The 19,565-nt window shown below is 32.6% G+C and overlaps 1 protein-coding gene across 7 annotated transcripts in view; it reads left to right on the top strand.

Annotated features, from left to right (window-relative positions):
- SCYL2 (SCY1 like pseudokinase 2) overlaps positions 1-19,565 on the top strand; it is a 55,788-nt gene that overhangs the window by 24,377 nt on the left and 11,846 nt on the right. For 5 of the 7 annotated variants that reach the window (XM_033116538.1, XM_033116542.1, XM_033116541.1 and 2 more), the window contains 10 exons: positions 37-181; positions 6,554-6,703; positions 7,828-8,049; positions 8,502-8,618; positions 9,205-9,330; positions 10,296-10,472; positions 12,341-12,352; positions 12,463-12,585; positions 16,132-16,245; positions 19,078-19,210. In XM_033116538.1, the coding sequence (XP_032972429.1) occupies positions 37-181; positions 6,554-6,703; positions 7,828-8,049; positions 8,502-8,618; positions 9,205-9,330; positions 10,296-10,472; positions 12,341-12,352; positions 12,463-12,585; positions 16,132-16,245; positions 19,078-19,210 (1,319 nt within the window). The remainder of the gene's footprint in view (positions 1-36; positions 182-6,553; positions 6,704-7,827; positions 8,050-8,501; positions 8,619-9,204; positions 9,331-10,295; positions 10,473-12,340; positions 12,353-12,462; positions 12,586-16,131; positions 16,246-19,077; positions 19,211-19,565) is intronic. The other 2 variants (XM_033116543.1, XM_033116544.1) reach the window with 1 other exon arrangement.

Raw genomic sequence — 19,565 nt, 5'->3', positions numbered from 1 at the left:
ATGATAGTAAATAACTCTTTTTCTTTTTTAAAACAGGGATTGCTTGGCATTTTGTACAGAACCAGTTTTTGCTAGTTTGGCCAATGTTCTAGGTAACTGGGAAAATCTACCTTCCCCTGTGTCTCCAGACATTAAGGATTATAAACTTTATGATGTAGAAACCAAATATGGTTTGCTTCAGGTATGTATTTTTATTCGTCATGTGAGTTTTTTCTTCAGAATTGTTTTTGACTATTTCAAACTTATTAGCTACTTTATTCTATTAGTATATTAGCTACTTTTGGCTATTTCAAACTTGTAAACTGTCTCCAGACATTAAGGATTATAAACTTTATGATGTAGAAACCAAATATGGTTTGCTTCAGGTATGTGTTTTTAGTTGCATTTGAGTTTTTTCTTCAAAATTGTTTTTGACTATTTCAAACTTGTTAGCTACTTTATTAGCTTATTAGCTACTTTTGGCTATTTCAAACTTATAAACTGCTTTCTGTAAACCTTAGTAATTTAAAAATTATTTCTTTGTTCTAGAATTTTTCCATAGTGTATTTCTAGGCTTAAATTATATTTTAATTGTATGAAACAAAGCATTGGTAACCTTTGGAGAAGGTGACTTATTAACTAGTGGATGGCACAGTTCCCTTTTGATGTTTTTTTGACTTTTAAACCTTGTGAATATAACAAAACATTAAACTGAAACAATAAAGTACTTAATAAAAAATTATATGATTAAATAATTTATTAGGTGTAAGAAGATATAGCTTTTTCATATATGTCCACTTCTGATTTTCCTTTCCCTGAAGAGCAAAATATCTTCAGCTTTATAGAGTCAATTTATACAGTAGATTCTTACGTCTTTGGGGACAGAGATCATTTTATTTTTTAACAGCTTATTAAGGTATAATTAATTGCCATACAGTGAACATTATGTATTCGAAACACTCAGTTTTATAAGTTTATAAACCATCACCACAATCAAAAGAATGCACATATCCATGACTCCCCAGAGTTTCCTCATACCCCTTATAGTCCCTCCCCCTGCTCTTTGCTATGTTTCAATCTCTTGTCCTAGGAAACCACTGACCTGCTTTCTGTCACTATGAATTGGTGTATAGTTTCTAGAATTTTATAAATGGAATCATACACTATGTATTCTTTTGTCCTCTCTTCTTTTAATCAATTTAATTATTTTCAGATTCATCCTTATTGTTATGCATATCACTACTTTTTTATTGCTAAAAAGGAGTCCATTGTATGCATAGACCGCAGTTTATCCAATCACCTATTGATGGTCATTTGACTTATTTCCAGTTTTTGACTATTGCAAATAAAGCTGCTATGAACATTCATGTACAAGTTTTGTATGGACATATGCTTTCATTTCTTTTGATTAAATACCTAGAGGAATGGCTAGATCAAATGTGGGTGTGCGCATACACACACACACACACACACACACACACACACACACACTGCGGCTGCCAAAAACATGTATACAAGTGGACGCTTTGGTCAACGTTACTCAAGCAGTAGTTCACCAAAATCAGAAGTGTCCGGACACTGATGGTAACCACCTTGAGCACCTCTTGTAATTGCAGAAGTCAAACATGACTTGTATTCATCTTTTGTTATCGGTATATACTGAGTATTACAATTTTAATAGTTTTCTGTTCTTAAAATGTGTATACATTTTACATATATAAATATATATAACATATATCTGTATATATAACATCTATATATATATATAATTTTTAAAGAAACTGATAAACTGTTTTCCAAGGGGGTAGTATCATTTTAATATTCCCACTGTAGTATACGAGAGTTCCATTTTTTTTCATATCTTTGCCAAAACTTGATATATTGTTGGTCCTTTCAATATTAGCCGTTCTAGTAGATGTGCAATGGTATCTTGGAGTTTTAGTTTGTTTTCACTGATGAATAATAATGTTTAACACCTTTTCATATGATTCTTTGCCATCTAAATATCTTTTTTGTTGAAATGTCTGTTCAGATCTTTTGCCCACTTTTTGAATGTGTCATTTGTTTTCCATTATTGAGTTTTGAGATTTCTTTATATGTTGTGATAACAAGTTCTTTGTCAGATACATCATTTACAAATATTTTTTCCCAGTCTGTGGCTTACCTTATTCTCTTAACAGTATATATTTTTTAATTGTGGTAAAATACATATAACATAAATTTTACTCTTAACCATTTTTAAGTATACAGTTCAGTGGCATAAAATACATTCACATTGTTGGCAACCATCACCACATATCTCCAGAACTCTTTCACCTTGCAAAACTGAAGCTGTATCCATTGAATACTAACTCCCACACACCCTTCTCCACCCCCAGTCTCTGGAAAGCACCATTCTGCTTTCTGTCTCTATGACTCTGACTACCTTAGGTACCTCATATAAAAGGAATCGGGCCATATTTTTTCTTTTGTGATTGCTTTATTTCACCTAGCATAATGTCCTCAAGGTTCATCCATATTGTAGCTTGTTTCAGAATTTATGTCCTTTTTAAGGCTGAATATTATTCCATTGTATTTACAACATTATGTTAGTTCATTCATTTGTGGATGGTCAGTTGGGTTATTTCTACTTTTTGGCTATTGTGAGTAATAGTACTATGAACATGGGTGTACAAATAATCTCTTCGAGACTCTGCTTTCAGTTCTTTTGGGGGTATACCCAGAAATAGAATTTCTGGATCATGTAGTAATTCTAATTTTTTGAGGAACCAGTGTTTTGTTTTCCACAGTGGCTTCACCATTTTACAGTTCTACCAATAACTCACAAGGGTTCTAATTTTTCACACCCTCATCACCATTTGTTATTTTCTGGGTTTTGATAATAACCACGCTAATGGGAGTAAGATGATATCTTGATGGGGTGTTGTTTTGCATTTCCTTAATGGTTAGTGAATTTGAACATCTTTTCATGTACTTATTGGCCATTCTTATAACTTCTTTGGAGAATTGTCTATTTGAGTCATTTGACCATGTTTGAATCAGGTTGTTTGGTTTTTGGTTGTTGAGTTCTAGGAGTCCTTTCTCTGTTCTAGATGTTAACCTCTTATCAAATACATGATTTGCAAATGTTTTCTCCTCTTCTGTTGATTTTTGTCCTTTTGATGTAGTTTTTTATTTTAATATATACAATTTATGTATTTTTTATTTTGTTGCCTGTGTATTTAGTGTCATATCCAAGAAGTCATGTAGCTTTCCCTTATTTTCTTTCAAGAGTTTTATAGTTTTATGTCTTATGTTTAAGTCTTTGATTCCTTTTGAATTAATTTTTATATATGATTTAAGGTAAGGGTCCAACTTCATTTTTTTGCATGTGGACATACAATTTTCCAGGCACCCATTGTTGAAATTTTTGTTCTTTCCCCATTGAACTGTCTTGATACCTTTGTTGAAAATCATTTGACAACATATAGTAAAGCTTATTTCTAGATTCCCTGTTCTGTTCCATTGATCTATATGTCTGTCTTTATGCCAGTACCACACTGCAGCTTTGTAATAAGCATCTGAACTACCCCCCCAACCATAAGATGGTTCCAAAGATTAACTGAGATAATTAGTAAAAGCACATACCAAATTGGTCCCTGAACTGAACAATGAGCATGCAGTAAGTTTTTTTTCCTTATAACGTTAAGAAAACTTTTCTAGACTTGAAAAACCTTGCATATTTTATAAATTATATTTAAGAAATAAGCATTTTAAAAAATGTGAATGTTACATAAATTTCATGTTCACATGTATTAGATAGAACTAGAGAACATTCATTTGAAAAATATTAGTAACCCCCTAATTGCTTATTGTACTAGTCACTGAGGATAAATATTCAGGCAATTAGAAGTAGTAGGTTGCATCTCAGGGAATAGTGAAAAATGAAACTGAAAAGATAGAAGAAGGTCTTGTTGGTGATGGGTAACACTGAAGGATTTTTAAGCAGGCTAATGACCTGGTTTAATGTACATCTTAGGGCTACAGTTCTAGAAGAATGGAATTTTGGAGTAGAGAAAACATGGGAAACAACCCCTGTTACATAACAGGGTATTTTTCAAAACCAAATGTGTAAATTTATAAGTGCTTAGCATAGTGCTCACGTGCAAAAAAATAGACTGAACGTTTTTTAAAAAGTCCTAGGAAGGACGAGAGGTACAGAGTGAAGTTATGCAGGGTAGAACGGGCCCTAATGACGGACTGTGTGGTGGGAGTTAGGAGTGGTGTGGAGTCTAATAGGATCCCCACATTGATTAAGAAGTTGATAGACTATCATTTGTAATAATTCACCAGCTGGGACCTCCACAGGTTCAATGATTTGCTCAAAGTTGCAAGGCTAGTAAGTGATGAAGTGGGGACAGGAATCCAAATATCTTTTAAAAATAGTACTCTTTACACTCTTTTACTGTTGACTTGCCTTCATGTTGAAAACTATAAGGAATCTTTTTAGAGAATTTATTCACATATTTGTTCATTCATGAAGCAAATATTTATTGGTCACCTATATGTCTGGCAGAGTCCTGGGTGCTTAAGGTGTGGCAGTGAACAAAACAGACAGATTCCTGCCTTTTGGAACTTACAGTCTCCTGGGGGAAGAAAGACAATAAGTAAATACATAGTACGTTAGATTACAATGATAAGTGCTTGTGGAGAAAAAAAGAGTGAAGGGCGATGAGGGGATAGTTTGGATGGGGAGGAAAGGAGATTGGCACTTTTGAATGGGGTAGTCAGGAAATCTGTCACTGAAAAGGGGACATTTGAATGAAGACCTGAAAAAAGCAAAGAAACGAGCCATATATATACCTGGGGAGAGAATAATCTAGGCTGAGAGAACAGCAAGTGCAACGTCTCTGAAACAGACTCTTGCATGACATGTTCAAGGAACAGTGAAATACCTGGAATGGTGCGGAAAAGTAAACGAGAAGATGAGTAGTGGGAGATAAGGTCTTCATGAGTGGTTAGGTCCTGTTAGGCCCTCAGAGCCAGAGAAATACTGTGGATTTTAGTCTGAGAGAAAGTAAAAGCCTTTGCAAGGTTTAAGCAGGAAAGTGACATGGTCTGGGTTGTTTTAAAAGAATTACTCTATGGTAGCTGCTGTATTGAGAATTAAACTATGTAGCAAAGTAAGAGCAGAAGCGAAGAGTAGGTAGCTGCTACAATAATACAGGCCAGAGATGAAGGTGGTCCAGGGGAGAGAAGGTGGCTGACACAGGGTCAAATTCTAAGTATATTTTGATGGTGAAGTTATTGAGATTTGTGGATGGATTTGCTGTACAAGAAAAATAGAGTAATGCAAGATAACTCAAAGGTTTTTGTCCCAAACAACTGGAAAAAATGAAGTGGCCATTAACTTACATGGGAACAATTGCAGGAGCAGACAATTGAATTGGAGGGGAAGCTCAGTTTTAGATTCATCTAAGATTGAGGTGCTTATAAAACATTCAAGGGGAGAAAAGTCAAGAAGGCAGTCAGATATTTAATTAATTCTAGACTTTAGAACAGAGGCCCAAGCTGGAGGTATTTGGGAGTAATAAACATATGGATGGTAGTCAAAGCTATGAGAACACTGAGAAAGAGTAGATGCAAAACTCAGAGGTTAAGTCCAGGAGGTTGGGGTAAAGGGGAGGAACCAACAAAATACACTGAAAAGCAGTGACCAGTGGAGTTGGAGGAAAATCTGGGAGAATGGTGTCCTGGAAGTCAGAGAGCATTAATTAGTTTGCCAAAATCTACTCCTGGAAACAGAAATCCAGTCTTCATTTTGGATTAGTAAATCCCATAGTAATCTGAAGCACAAATACAAAAATTACCAAATACTAATCCAGTGTGAGAATGAGTGAACATCAATTAATATTTGAAAACTGAGCACAATGCTATTTAGAAAAACACAATTTCAATATGACGTATAAGTATGTAAAAATATTAAGAATTAAAACCAAACTGACAGAGGTATCTCTTGACATTTACTATCTGTAACTCAGGAACCAAAGATTCTCTCACTTTTCAAATTCAGGAACAATATATTTGGATAGCAAAGTACTTTTATATTTTCTTTTGCTTATGTGCATATAGAAAGGAACTTAAATACCCTGTATCCCCGAAAATAAGACCTACCCAGACCATCAACTCTAATGCGTCTTTTGGAGCAAAAATTAATGTCAGACCGGGTCTTATATAATGTAATGTAATATAAGACCCGGTCTGACATTAATTTTCGCTCCAAAAGACGCATTAGAGTTGATGGTCCAGCCAAGTCTTATTTTCGGGGAAACATGGTAGTTGTACTCTCGTTTTATAACTGGTTTTTCCTGCTTATGCTTGAATTTTCTTGGCAACTGAGAATGTTTGTACTTTTGCGTTTATGATGAAGTTTAATTGTTACCTGACATGTAAAAAATCGTTCATTGGGAGAAGCAGAAATTATGATTTATGAGACATTTTATTATTGTAATTGAAAGGAGTTTTAATGTAAAAATGTATTGTAATTGAAAGGAGTTTTAATGTAAAAATGACCTTTTTTTTTTGGCATTTATAGGTTTCTGAAGGATTGTCATTTTTGCATAGCAGTGTGAAAATGGTTCATGGAAATATTACATCTGAAAATATAATTTTGAATAAAAGTGGTGCCTGGAAAATAATGGGCTTTGATTTTTGTGTATCATCAACCAATCCTTCTGAACAAGAGGTAATGAAGGTTTCAGTCTTCCAATTTTTTAAAGCTGTGGAAATTTGTGATTGCATGTGGAATAGAATAGAGAATTTGTAAGCCTCATAAATGTGTAGAAATAGTCTGCATGGTACAATGGTATGTTTAAATGTATAGAAAATTTCTAGTGTTCATTGTACCTAAGAGTATTCTTCAGCTAGCTCATTAATTCAACAGTAGTTAATATTACTTGAGAAAAGAAAGGATGCTAGAATTAAATTTGAGAACTGTTGTGTTAAGTAGGTTTTTTCCCCCCCTCAGAATGTCAAATACACAGAGACATTGTGAATCTCTAGAAATATTTCCCCAACTTACTGGCCACAGAATCTTATTTAGGGAGCATGATAACAACAATAGCACTGATAATAAGAGATAAAAAGTGAGGTGTAGAAATAATACAGTTGAGTAAATTAGGTTCATAGAATAAAATCACCTGCCTAACTTTAGGCAGGTGGTAAGCAACAGAGCTAGGATGTGAATCCAGCCTTTCCGGTTTCAAAGCATCTGTTACTTAGTAATTATGATTCCTGCCTATTTATACTTAGGAAACCACTCAGTATTTCAAGTTTTCACTATATATAGTTGTTAAAGGGACCTTGATTTCTTCTAAGATAGATTTGTAATTTAAATAAACATTTCTAATGGAAGTAGAAAGAATTTGTATTGGTGAGTATATACTATGGATCAGACACTGCTAGGTCTGTTTTCCATACATTTATTTAATCTTACAACAACCTTTTGAAATTATTAACTAAATCATGTGGCCAGTTAAAGAACAAGATTTCAAATAGTAATCTATTTGAGCCTATAAAACTCGAAGGCTGTGTATCATAACACATAGGCCAGACCTTTCCATATTCACACTGTATCTTATAGTGGTAATTTGTCTAGAGCTCCAATAATCTCAAAGTCATAAGAGTTCTTATTCTTATCTCTGAATTTGTTGCATGCACTTTCCAGATTTGGGGATTTGGGAATTTTAGAATTGAAGATGGTGATGACAGTTTTACTTGACTGACCATGAATTTAAAACTAGATTGTTACTACTTGATAGTGGTTTGCTTTAATTTGAAATATTTAATCTCTTTTCTGTCTTATTATAGCCAAAGTTTCCTTGTAAAGAATGGGACCCAAATTTACCATCATTGTGTCTTCCAAATCCTGAATATTTGGCTCCTGAGTACATACTTTCTGTGAGCTGTGAAACAGCCAGTGACATGTACTCTTTAGGAACTGTCATTTATGCTGTATTTAACAAAGGGAAACCTATATTTGAAGTTAACAAGCAAGATATTTACAAGAGTTTCAGTAGGCAGTTGGATCAGGTATTTGCCTTTAAATATTTGCTTGCATTAAAATATATTAAATGTTTCTTTGATTTTTTTCTACATTGTGTTCAGAAAATTCTCTAAAATGAGATGAATGTCTCATATTTTAAGTTTTGCATAAAATCAACTTAGCAAACAAAAGTAATTCTGTAAATAATGAGGATTAGTTAAAGTTTGTTACTACAACTTTAATCATGGCATTTATTTACTAGAGTGAATACTAGAGTGTCTAAAATACTGGACATTTTGTTTTAGGAATAAACAATTTCAGGTATTAAAGATAAGTGTTTTAATTATCTTGCAACAGCAGAATTAGCAATTTGTTTTAATCTAAAAAAGATATTTTTGAGTAAATTTCAAAAGTTTTTTAAATGGACTATTGACAATATAAATTCATATGTTTTTAAATGTTTTATGTTCATATGTAGTATTATCACTCTTTTGAATAGTTGAGTCGTTTAGGATCTAGTTCACTTACCAGTATACCTGAGGAAGTCCGTGAACATGTAAAACTACTGTTAAATGTAACTCCAACTGTAAGACCAGATGCAGATCAAATGACAAAGGTGAGTATGCATGAATTCCTGCCATAGGTGGAGGGACAGAAACAGTTAAAGTAGATTAAGTGCTTCTAAAACAAGATTTAGTCAGATATAGTCCCCAGAAATATCTGTATTCTTGAATATATTAAATATTCAACTTCTTTTAATCTTAAACAGTAAAATAATTGCTCTGATATAAAATTAAGATTTCAAATAAACAAGAGTCCTAATAGTCACAGTTAGGTATGCAGAAGTTTCTGGCCACCCTAAGATTTCAGAGCTCTCTAATTCACTCATAAGCATGGGTTTTAATTGATAAATGATACTCTTTATTCTGTCAAGATGTTTTACTTAATCTTTTAATATTTTACTAGTTATGTAAAGAAAAGGTTACTCCAGCCAACTTAAAAGGTACTGGTTCTGAAAATTTGAACTTGAAAAGAAAATAATTTGTTACTTCTTTATTCTGATTTTTATAATTAGAATTTTTATGAAGTGGTCCTTAGCATTTTGCTAAATGTTCTGAATATTTTTCCACCACAGTGTAATAGTTTCAGACATGAGAAGTACTTTAATATTTACCAAAGTCATTATATTTCCCTGTTTTTAGATTCCCTTCTTTGATGATGTTGGTGCAGTAACACTGCAGTATTTTGATACCTTATTCCAAAGAGATAATCTTCAGAAATCACAGTTTTTCAAAGGACTACCAAAGGTTCTACCAAAACTGCCCAAGGTTTGTTTTTCCTCACTCTCTTATTATAGTCAAGATTTTAGAGCTTAAAGTTTACGTTGACTTTCTATAATAATTTTTCCAAAGAAGTAAATGTAACTTTCACCTTGGATGCATAATGGCTGTAAAAGACTGTAGACTGAAGCCAAAAGTTTCATAGACCTTTTTTTCCATCGTCCAAAAATAAGTAAATAAGATTGAAAAACAATAGAAGGATACTACCTATATCAAGGCAGCGCTTGGGCATTAAATATCAGAAGTCCATAAGCTGTCATGGTGGAGGTCACTGTCTCACCAGCAGTGAGGGGATGCTTCTGAATTGATAATGGCCTCTCTAATTCCTTTAACTCTCCCTCTCTGGCTTGTTAAATCAGGAGTGCAAGATAGCCTCAGAACTCTTTGGGAATGCTAAATATAAGCCACTGTTTAGAAAACTAATACTTTCCTGATTACAAAAGTATCTCCATTATTTAGTCTTTCGGATTCACTGATTATGTATTGCCTGTGTAGGCCTTTATTTAGATGCTTTGGAGAATAAAGAGGAAACATAATTCCTCTTTAGGCCCTTGACGTAATTCTCAAGGCCCTTAGAGTAAGTGTAGATAGGGTCAACATGCATGAAACAGCAATTAACAATACAGGACACTGTTGAAATTGTGTGTTATGAATCATAAGTAATGAAGGAATTAAGAGGGAAAGCATATTGATGAAGACGAATTAGGGAAGATTTCCTAAAGACAGGGTGATTATATGTCCCCTTTTATCTGTGACATTCCCAAGTTATGCCTTTTGTCCTGGCAGAATTAGGAATCGCACCCTATTTTATCTTAAAAAGTGTCCCAGTTTCAACTATAAGTTATATGGTCACCTTACCCAAAGGGATTGGAGATTTTAGACTGTAACTTCAATGTTAATACTAAAGACCTGAAATTAAATTTAGTTTTATGAAAACTTTTTTTGCCTTTCAGCGTGTCATTGTGCAGAGAATTTTGCCTTGTTTGACTTCAGAATTCGTAAACCCTGACATGGTACCTTTTGTTTTACCCAATGTTCTACTGATTGCTGAAGAATGCACCAAAGAAGAATATATCAAATTAATTCTACCTGATCTTGGCCCTGTCTTTAAACAGCAGGAGCCAATCCAGGTATGTACATTGATATTTTTTCCTATTTATCTGCTGTTAGTCAGTGATGTTAGTCAATAATGACTATCATTGAAAACAAAAGGAATGGATATGCAAGTTTTTAAAAATTGAGGTAAGTATAAGAGACTTTTCTTTCCCATCAGTCACCTATTTTGCATATGCTTGAAGTGAACCATTCCTAAAATTATAATTGACCTTAGCAAGTAAATGTGTGCAGCTCTCCATAAGTTATCTCTGAAAGTTAATTGTAATGAGATTTTGCATGTTATACTGTTCCCATTGGCCTTACTGAAACTTACTGTGTTTCCCCGAAAATAAGACCTAGCCGGACCATCAGCTCTAATGTGTCTTTTGGAGCAAAATTAATATAAGACCCGGTCTTATTTTAATCTAAGACCGGGTCTTTAATATAATACAATACAATACAATACAATACAATACAACACAATATAAGACAAGACAAGACAATACAAGGTCTAATATAATATAGAATAGTATAGTATATAATATAGTATAGTATAATATAGTATAATATAAATATAATATATAATATAATGTAATATAATATAATGGGTCTTGTATTAATTTTTGCTCCAAAAGACGCATTAGAGCTGATGGTCCAGCTAGGTCTTATTTTCGGGGAAACACAGTATAGGTTTGGGAAAAGAAGTATTTATTTTTCTCCTATACTTCTAAATATTTCTTTTTATTTTGTTTTTGTTTGTTTTGTTTCTCAGGAGCTTTCATTTGTAGATGGTTTATGCCAGTGTTTTATCTTTATTCTATTGTTAATAAATAGTTTCACCAGAAGAGGGAAAATGCTTACAGCCCCCAGAACTAATATGTGTGGTTATTGTAATTGAAAAACATAATTAGTCTCTGATGTAGACTCTATTACAGTATTTATTTGCCAGATTCAAGGTAGTCTTGGATTTAAGAGCAGTAGGGTCATACACCTGGGTTGGAATCTGACCTTCTTTATCGCCTTACTAAAAGTATGGCTTGAACAAATCATTACTTTCTTAAAGCTTCCATTTCACTCATTTCCAAAATGGCACATAGTAAACATTACTTGTTCCTACTACTACATGGCAATAACTTATTAAAAAACTATCAACTACCTGATTTCATAGTTTTATAACAGGCTGTTTGCATCCCTTCCCTTGAAAGGGGAATAGAAGGAAGTGGTGTTAAGGCAAGTGTTCCCATGGCTAAGGAAAGGGCAGGCAAGGGAACTGTAGACCTTGAAGCAAATTACCCAGACATGATCAAGGGGACAAGGAGGGAAAGTAGTGGAGCCACCTGCTAACCAAGCGATGATGCATCAGCCAAAATAATATCCTAAGGAACCCATCATCTGAACGAGTACCATTCTTTGGTACTCTTTTTCCCCTTAGTAGTCCAGCTGAAAATTCCTTCTGAAATTTTTATCTGAGACTTTGACAAAACCAAATATTCTTCACGAACAGGAGCAGTTTGTTCTTCATAATTTAGGTATGTGGTGGCAGCAGGTGAAAGAACAAATGAGCAGGGATGATTGGAAATGTTTCTCTGTAGATTTTTTCCTGATAGTCCTTTTCATTTCTCTACATTTTTTCTCTTGAACTTCATAGAAGCTGAGGGATAGGATTTATTTCTATCTAAAGGCCATCTGACTTTGCTGCCCTCAGACTTTTATTTATTTATTTTTTTACCCAATAGCTTTCCAGTAGTTTGTACTTGTGAGCGAGTGATGTATTACTGAAGATAAGTGAAAGTTAGGAAATTAGTCTTTGTTTAAATGTTGAAGCCGAGAGCAGATGTTAAATATTGTGCTACCAGAAATGTAAGAGACTTGATTTGTATGTTTTTGTCTTCCATGCCCTCAGGCTAGCAACATGGTGAGTGTCAAAATATATGACTTATTCTTTAGAAGATACTTTAAATTTTGGCATATATAAAATCTCGTAAAGATTCTGGACTTAATACATTGTTCCCTTTTTCTACACAGATTTTGTTAATTTTCCTACAAAAAATGGATTTGCTACTAACCAAAACTCCTCCTGATGAGATAAAGAATAGTGTCCTACCAATGATTTACAGAGCACTGGAGGCTCCTTCCATTCAGATCCAGGTACAATATTTGATTTTTCCCTTTAATGGTGATTTTGATTCTTAAGGTAAAAGAAAAAAATTAAAGTATATTTTGGGTTTGAGTCATAAAATCTTTAATGTGAAACTTATTTGTATATATTAATCCATTGACATCCGTTATATATACACTGTTACTGCAATGTACCCACTCGTTAACTAATTTAAAGAATCGATGACAAATATCTGTATTAATGAAGTACAATGATTCATTGCTTTTATTTATCAGAAGAATACTATTTTAGAAGGTTTGATTTATTATAGTTTGGATTATTATATACTTCCTATATGAGTGATTAACATATGAACAAAAATGTCAAAGATATATGTGCCTTTTTCTTAAGAAAACATTAAGTGGGTTTTCCCCATACTCATAATTTTCTTCCATGCTTAGTAAGTTAATCTTCTATTTAGAAATGGTGTTCCTTCTGCATTGCAGTTAATTTGTGTAGCAGGTAGATAGGAAAGCAGACAATAGTTTAGTGTAAGCATTCTTAATGCATTTATACTTATGCTTTTGTGACAGACAACAAAGGTGATGTTAAAACATCACGTACTTCGCCAAACTTTTGGTTTTTGTAGCTGTGCTATTAAAAATTGGGTTCTAGGGCTTTTCTGTCTGGAAAAAAATTTTGGATCACAAAGTTTAGTTTAGTTAGTTTAGTTTTTTTTTTTTTTTTTTTACTTTGGAAAATAAACACTTTTGTTAACATCTCACTGTAAAAATAGTTTCACATTTAAAAGTTTATAGTTTCTTTACTATTATAGAAATTTTGTACTATAGTATAGATTGTAGTAAAGAAAAACATAGACTTTTAGTTTTAAAAAGTTACTGACCAAAATTTTCTTTTTAATGTGAGCCTAATACCACATGTATAAGGTCCCTTTCTTGACTGATTTCAGTCTTTGTCTGCAAAGTTCTTTTGTTTATTCAAAGTTGTGAAGTTGATCTTACAATTCGTTTCCTTATTAAGGTCACGCCTTCTCAAAGATGAGGATATGCTGCCTTTGTCCAAATGGCATGGGATGAGTGGGGAAGGTGTACTTAACTACTGCTTTTCAGCCCTTTCCAAAGGAGTTGTCAGTTATAGATTTTGAAACATTCCCTCAGTTCCTGTGTAGCCAACCAGGTTTCATATTCAGTGAGATCATGGAGCAGAGGGAAGGTTAAATGAGATGAAAGGCCATTTTTCTTCCTAAGGGGATTGGTTTCGCTAATAAGTATCAGCCAGTATTTTATGGAAATAGTTAATACATAATTCAAATTGACGTGTGCAACTTTGCTGAGTTTTAGAAACCAGCATTTCTGATATTATTCAACATTTGTTTAGTCACCAGTCCAACTAGTATCAGCGTTGCTTGGTGAGAATCTGATAAAATATGTCTAAGCATTAGTAGAATCCTAGATAGAGCAAGAGCAAGAAACAAAAGTCTTTTCCTCAAGCTTCATGCAGGTAGATGACTAGAAGGTAACTTCTGAAATTCATTTGTGGAGTGATGTTTTTAAAGTAGAAGTTCAAATATATAACCATTGTCACTCCAATAAATTTTAATTAAAAGAAAAGTTTAGATATATTTAAGAGGCTAGAGAGAGTTTAGAACAACATTTGGAAAAGTAGAAGATGGTTTACAAAAGTTAAGGTCCTAAGAGGCATTAATAGAAATATATCTGTGAATCAGATTTTTATATTATTTACCTTTAAAATTAAACATAGCAGCTATGTTCATTCTCCTCACCTATCACCAATTATAGAGAAAGTATAAAATAAGAGTCAGAAGTTCCTGAGAATGTGTTAATTGGATTTCCTTGAGTTTTTGTTTGTTTCAGTCTCCTGTTCTTTGGTTCTTCTTCCTATCTCTTCCTAGGACTCTCCCCTCCTTTTGCTAAGTGATTTAATCATGATAAAAGATTTTGCTTTGTAACCTACTGCTAGATTATACAACATCGTTCATTCTCATTCATTCTCTCTCTCTCTCTCTCTCTCTCTCTCACACACACACACACCAATTAATGACTGATCTTTCTTAAGGAGGTATCCTCTGGAAACAGGAGCACAGTATCTCACTGCTCACCCTTTCTTCTTCTCCTCCTCTCCCATCTTTGGAAAATGGTCCCTTAAATGTAGCTTGTATTTTTTTTTTTTAAAGATTTTTATTAAAATATAGCTAAAATGCAATATTACATTAGTTTCAGGTATGCACAGTACTCAATGTTTACATATCTAAAGAAGTGACCACCATAAATCCAGCAACCATCTGACACTGTACCGTTCTAACAATATTATTGACTATATTCCCTGTGCTGTACATTACATCCCCATGACTTACTTCTTTTATACCTGGAAATTGTAGCTTGTATTTTTTATTCTTAATGATGCCACCCACTTAATTATTATAGTTCTGAGTGGATATAACTCTTATATCTGCCTTTTTGGAAATCTGGGAATAAGTTAAAGTAAATAAAATACTTTCCAGTATTTTGATAACAGATTCTTAGTAGTTAATTCATTTCTATCTGCTAATTACAAATGAATGTCTAAGTTTACCACATACTGTCAAGAACTCCTTCTCTGACACACATGTATACTTCCATTTTCTTCAGTAATCCTTTCTCCTTTGCTTTGCTACATGGATCAGTCTGCCCTTATAAAATATCTGAGATGTGTGTTCTTCAGCCAGTTAAGTTCTCAGCCATTTTTTTATTCTTTTCCTTATCTCATTTGATCCCCCTAATCTCACTCATCCTTTGTTATCCTCAGAGTTCCCTGTTCCAATTATTTACATTATGTGTGGCACTAGTTAACAAGACTGTTTTAAATAACTTTTTCCTGTTTCTGAGTTATACTTGCTTAAGTTTTAGAATTTGGAAGTACTTAAAAATACAAAGAAAATTAAAATCTCTCTCAGAGATGCCCACAGTTAACATTTCCAGATATATCCTTGCAGTCTTTTTTCCTAAGCCTATAGACAGACACATGTACATAAACATTTTAAAAATTGGGATTATATAATAGCCTTCCTTACTGCATTTTCTCCCCAATATTATTAAACAATCTTTTAAAATACATTTTTTAAATGTTGTGTTATATTCCATCATATGGATATACGTAACAGCTAAGAAACCCCCTATTTAAGAAGAATAGTTTTATATAACTTCGTTCTTAATTTTCCCTCATTATGAAAGACAGCAAAACTTATGTTCCTAAGTTTCCTATTTTTGAAAATAAATGAAGAATTGTGTTAGGGAAAGAAATTAGGAATGAAACTAGGGAATTTGGTACCATATGCTGGTTTTATGATCTAGCATGATTTTTTCTGAGCCTATTTCCTCATCTGTACAATTGAAAACTGATAAAAAGCTGTTCTTCTTTCAAATAGTTGTTGAAAGGACCAATTGATATAATATACAAAGAAGTTTATTTCAAACTATGTGACAAATTAGCCACGCAAATGCAAGATGTTTTTTAATATATGAGAAAGGATGAGAATCTTTCCAATCTAAGATTGATCCAATTTATTTTCTTAATAGGAACTCTGTCTAAACATCATTCCAACCTTTGCAAATCTTATAGACTACCCATCCATGAAAAATGCTTTGATACCAAGAATTAAAAATGCATGTCTACAAACATCTTCCCTTGCTGTAAGTAATTGCATATTAATTTTTGTTTTTCTTACACTTCTCATTGTTTAAATAATTTTCTTATTGTTTAATAACCCTTTATAATTTGCTCATATATTTTGTCTTGGCTATAGGTAACATATATATAGTACTGTAAAAGTGTGCAATAGCTATAGTTTCCCCTGATACGTAATTTTACAGTAGTGCACCCTTGATCTTACTCCCTGTCCCCTAACTTTGAGTGCTTCAATAAAAAATGTGAGTAATTTCTTTGTGTTCTTTCCTGCTTTAATTTACAATTTATTTTGTTGGTAGTTTTAAAATAATCAAAAGAGTTTAACTTGGTGTATAAGCCTAAAAACTTTTTGAACGGCTTCCTTTTATAAGCTGCCTTTATTTTTAGTCATGTGTCTCTAAATTTTCTTTTTATCACTTATTTGCGTACTTTCAAAAAAAGTAAAGGGTACAATAAAATAATAAGAAGAATATAAATGGGGGGAAATAGTTGTACTCAAAAATCTAGCGTAGTTGCCCTCTATGAATACAGAAGTTAGTATTAACTTTTAATACTAAGTTACTTGGTAGTCAAGGAAATATTGGAAGCAATAAATGTTCCCAACCTTTTCTCTAACACTAACTAAATCATAAGAACTATCTCATTGATAATTTCTTTCTAGAAGTGACATTGAATACCCTCCTTAAAGAGCAGCTTTAGAAAAAGAGGGAGAAATGTCCTAACTTCCCCTGATCAATTCTTATATTGATGTTTGATAATGGGCATATTATTATTAAATTTGCATTTTGTAAAGGTATTTTTTGGAAGATCTCATCCATCTTGGTGAAATGTGAATTTCAATAAAAATAAATATTTGTAGCTTAATAGAATTATAGGCAAAAGCAATTTAAATGTCATGATTTTCCTTTACAGTTATCTAATCCATTTTAGTTCATTTTTGTTTTTTGGTAGAAAGGCTCTGAGATGGGAAACAACACCAAAGTAGGAAAAAATGTGACTGTTTACTGAAATGAATGTGTACGAAATAAAGTCAAGAAACCTGAGTTCTTATTCTGACTCTGCTACTAATTGTCCCTGTATCCTTGAGCAAGTCATTGTACCTCTCTAAGTCTGTTTCTTCTTCAACATTAAAATAATTTGAAATGTCCATTTTTCTGAAATTTTCTAATTTTATGATTAAATTTTCAAAAAAGGTGGTACCATGTTTCCCTTAAAATAAGACCTAGCCTGACCATCAGCTCTAATGCGTCTTTTGGAGCAAAAATTAATATAAGACCCGGTCTTAATATAATATAAGACCGGGTCTTGCATAATACAATATAATATAAGACCAGGTCTTATATTAATTTTTGCTCCAAAAGACGCATTAGAGCTGACGGTCTGGCTAGGTCTTATTTTCGGGGAAACAACAGTAGTAATACACAGTTTAAAATTCAGTTTTCAAAATACCCTTTAAAAAAATCACATAAGTCATACTATAGTCTATGGCAGCATACATTTTGTCAAAGTAGATGTTCTGCTTCATCAGTTTGAAGTATGTATGCAGAAGTGGGAAGCATGGAAATTTAAATGATCTGTATTATTGCCCACAGATGTGTATATCTCTTTGTAAGATATCCGCTGAGCACCTAAAGGCACGTTGTTTACAAGAAGTTATAATGAATGTAATATTTAGAACAATAACTCTGGGATGGATTTGCATTTTACATACCACATTCAGTGCTCCTACCTTCAGAGTGGCAAATGTGAATTCCTGAATTGCATTCATAGACAGATCTGTAAGGTTTAAAACTTCTAACTAGGGAATTCCTGAAACGTGATTCATGAGTTAGAATTGTAAATAAAGAAAAAATGAATACTATGGTTAGGTAAAATGCTCCAAGAGCTCTATTTCTTCATGACTGACATAATATTTGTACATCATAAAAGAAAATAAAAATAAACTAGTATTTCTAGTTTTTCTTTGTGTTTATATAAATGCATATACATACATATATAAAGAATGCAGCAATTCCATTTATAAGACTGATTGTAAGAGTAAGTTAAGCCTTTAGGTATCTTTTTGAATGTATAATATCCCTTGTGTTTGAATTTCAGAAAACAATTATACATTATTTTTCAGAAATTTTTTTCATCTTTCTTACAGAAATACAGTGCTTTTTAAACTAAATTGTTTTCTGCTTTTCTTTGAAAACTGGAGTTTTATTGCTATTAAGTTCCTGACTCAAAAGTATTCTATTTTAACAAATTCCAGCAAAAAAATAAAGTGTGAAATATTTATCAAAATAGTCAAATGAATATACATAAAATTTTGATAAAAGAGCTCCTAAATATCACATTTTAGTAACTGTACTAAAGATATATTCAGAAATAGAAAACTATGTAGGGCAAATATAGATATTCTTTACAGTGTTGTTAAAACATTTAGTTTAAGAATGAATTGAACCTGAGTTAGCGAAAAATACTGGAAGCCCAGTAAAATTAATTACTTGGTGGGAGAATGTAGTCCTTTTTATAATTCAGATGTCCCTAAAGAAATGTTCTTAGTAACCAGATAGTAAAGCTTCTCAAGTCCTCATCACTTTATTTAAAATTATACAAAATTGAAGTCGTTTCTTACCTTTACTGTGCTGGTAAAACCATCATAAATTCTTTCTGAAATAAGTCAGGGGAATTAGCATATATGTGAATTTCCTATATTAATAAACGAGAGCTTTTACACATACTTTTATTCTTGAGATTTTAACATATATCTATATGAAGATTACATTTATACTTAAAGATTGTCTAGATTGCAAAGACTTTAAATGACTAATGCAATTTACTTCTTTTAATAGGTTCGTGTAAATTCATTAGTGTGCTTAGGAAAGATTTTGGAATACTTGGATAAGTGGTTTGTACTTGATGATATCCTGCCCTTCTTACAACAAATTCCATCCAAGGAACCTGCAGTCCTCATGGGAATTTTAGGTAGCTGAAAACTTAATGTCCTTTGATGCTACTTTATCGTTTACAGTCATGCAAATAAATTTTCCAATCTGTAAAACCATTGTACTCTCTCCTTTCATGTATGTAGCATCCAGTAATTCCAGAATGATGGGATAAATGCCATGATATAACTTTTCTCTATGTTAATTTTAGCAAAAGCAGTAGAACCTTGACATTTACAAAGGAAGAAGACACTTGGCAATCCTAGCTTCACAAATATTATGAAAGCATATAGTTTTTCCTGTAAAATGGTACCAAATAAGAGAGGCAAACAAAGCTACTTGAAATGCTATTAGTTTTAATAGTATTACCTAATATTTATTTGTTACTCAATTTG

This window comes from Rhinolophus ferrumequinum, chromosome 10 (assembly GCF_004115265.2).
Source record: "Rhinolophus ferrumequinum isolate MPI-CBG mRhiFer1 chromosome 10, mRhiFer1_v1.p, whole genome shotgun sequence".
NCBI classification, from domain to species: domain Eukaryota; kingdom Metazoa; phylum Chordata; class Mammalia; order Chiroptera; family Rhinolophidae; genus Rhinolophus; species Rhinolophus ferrumequinum.
Note: the sequence above shows the minus strand (reverse complement) of the source record. Positions and strands in the feature narration are given on the sequence as shown.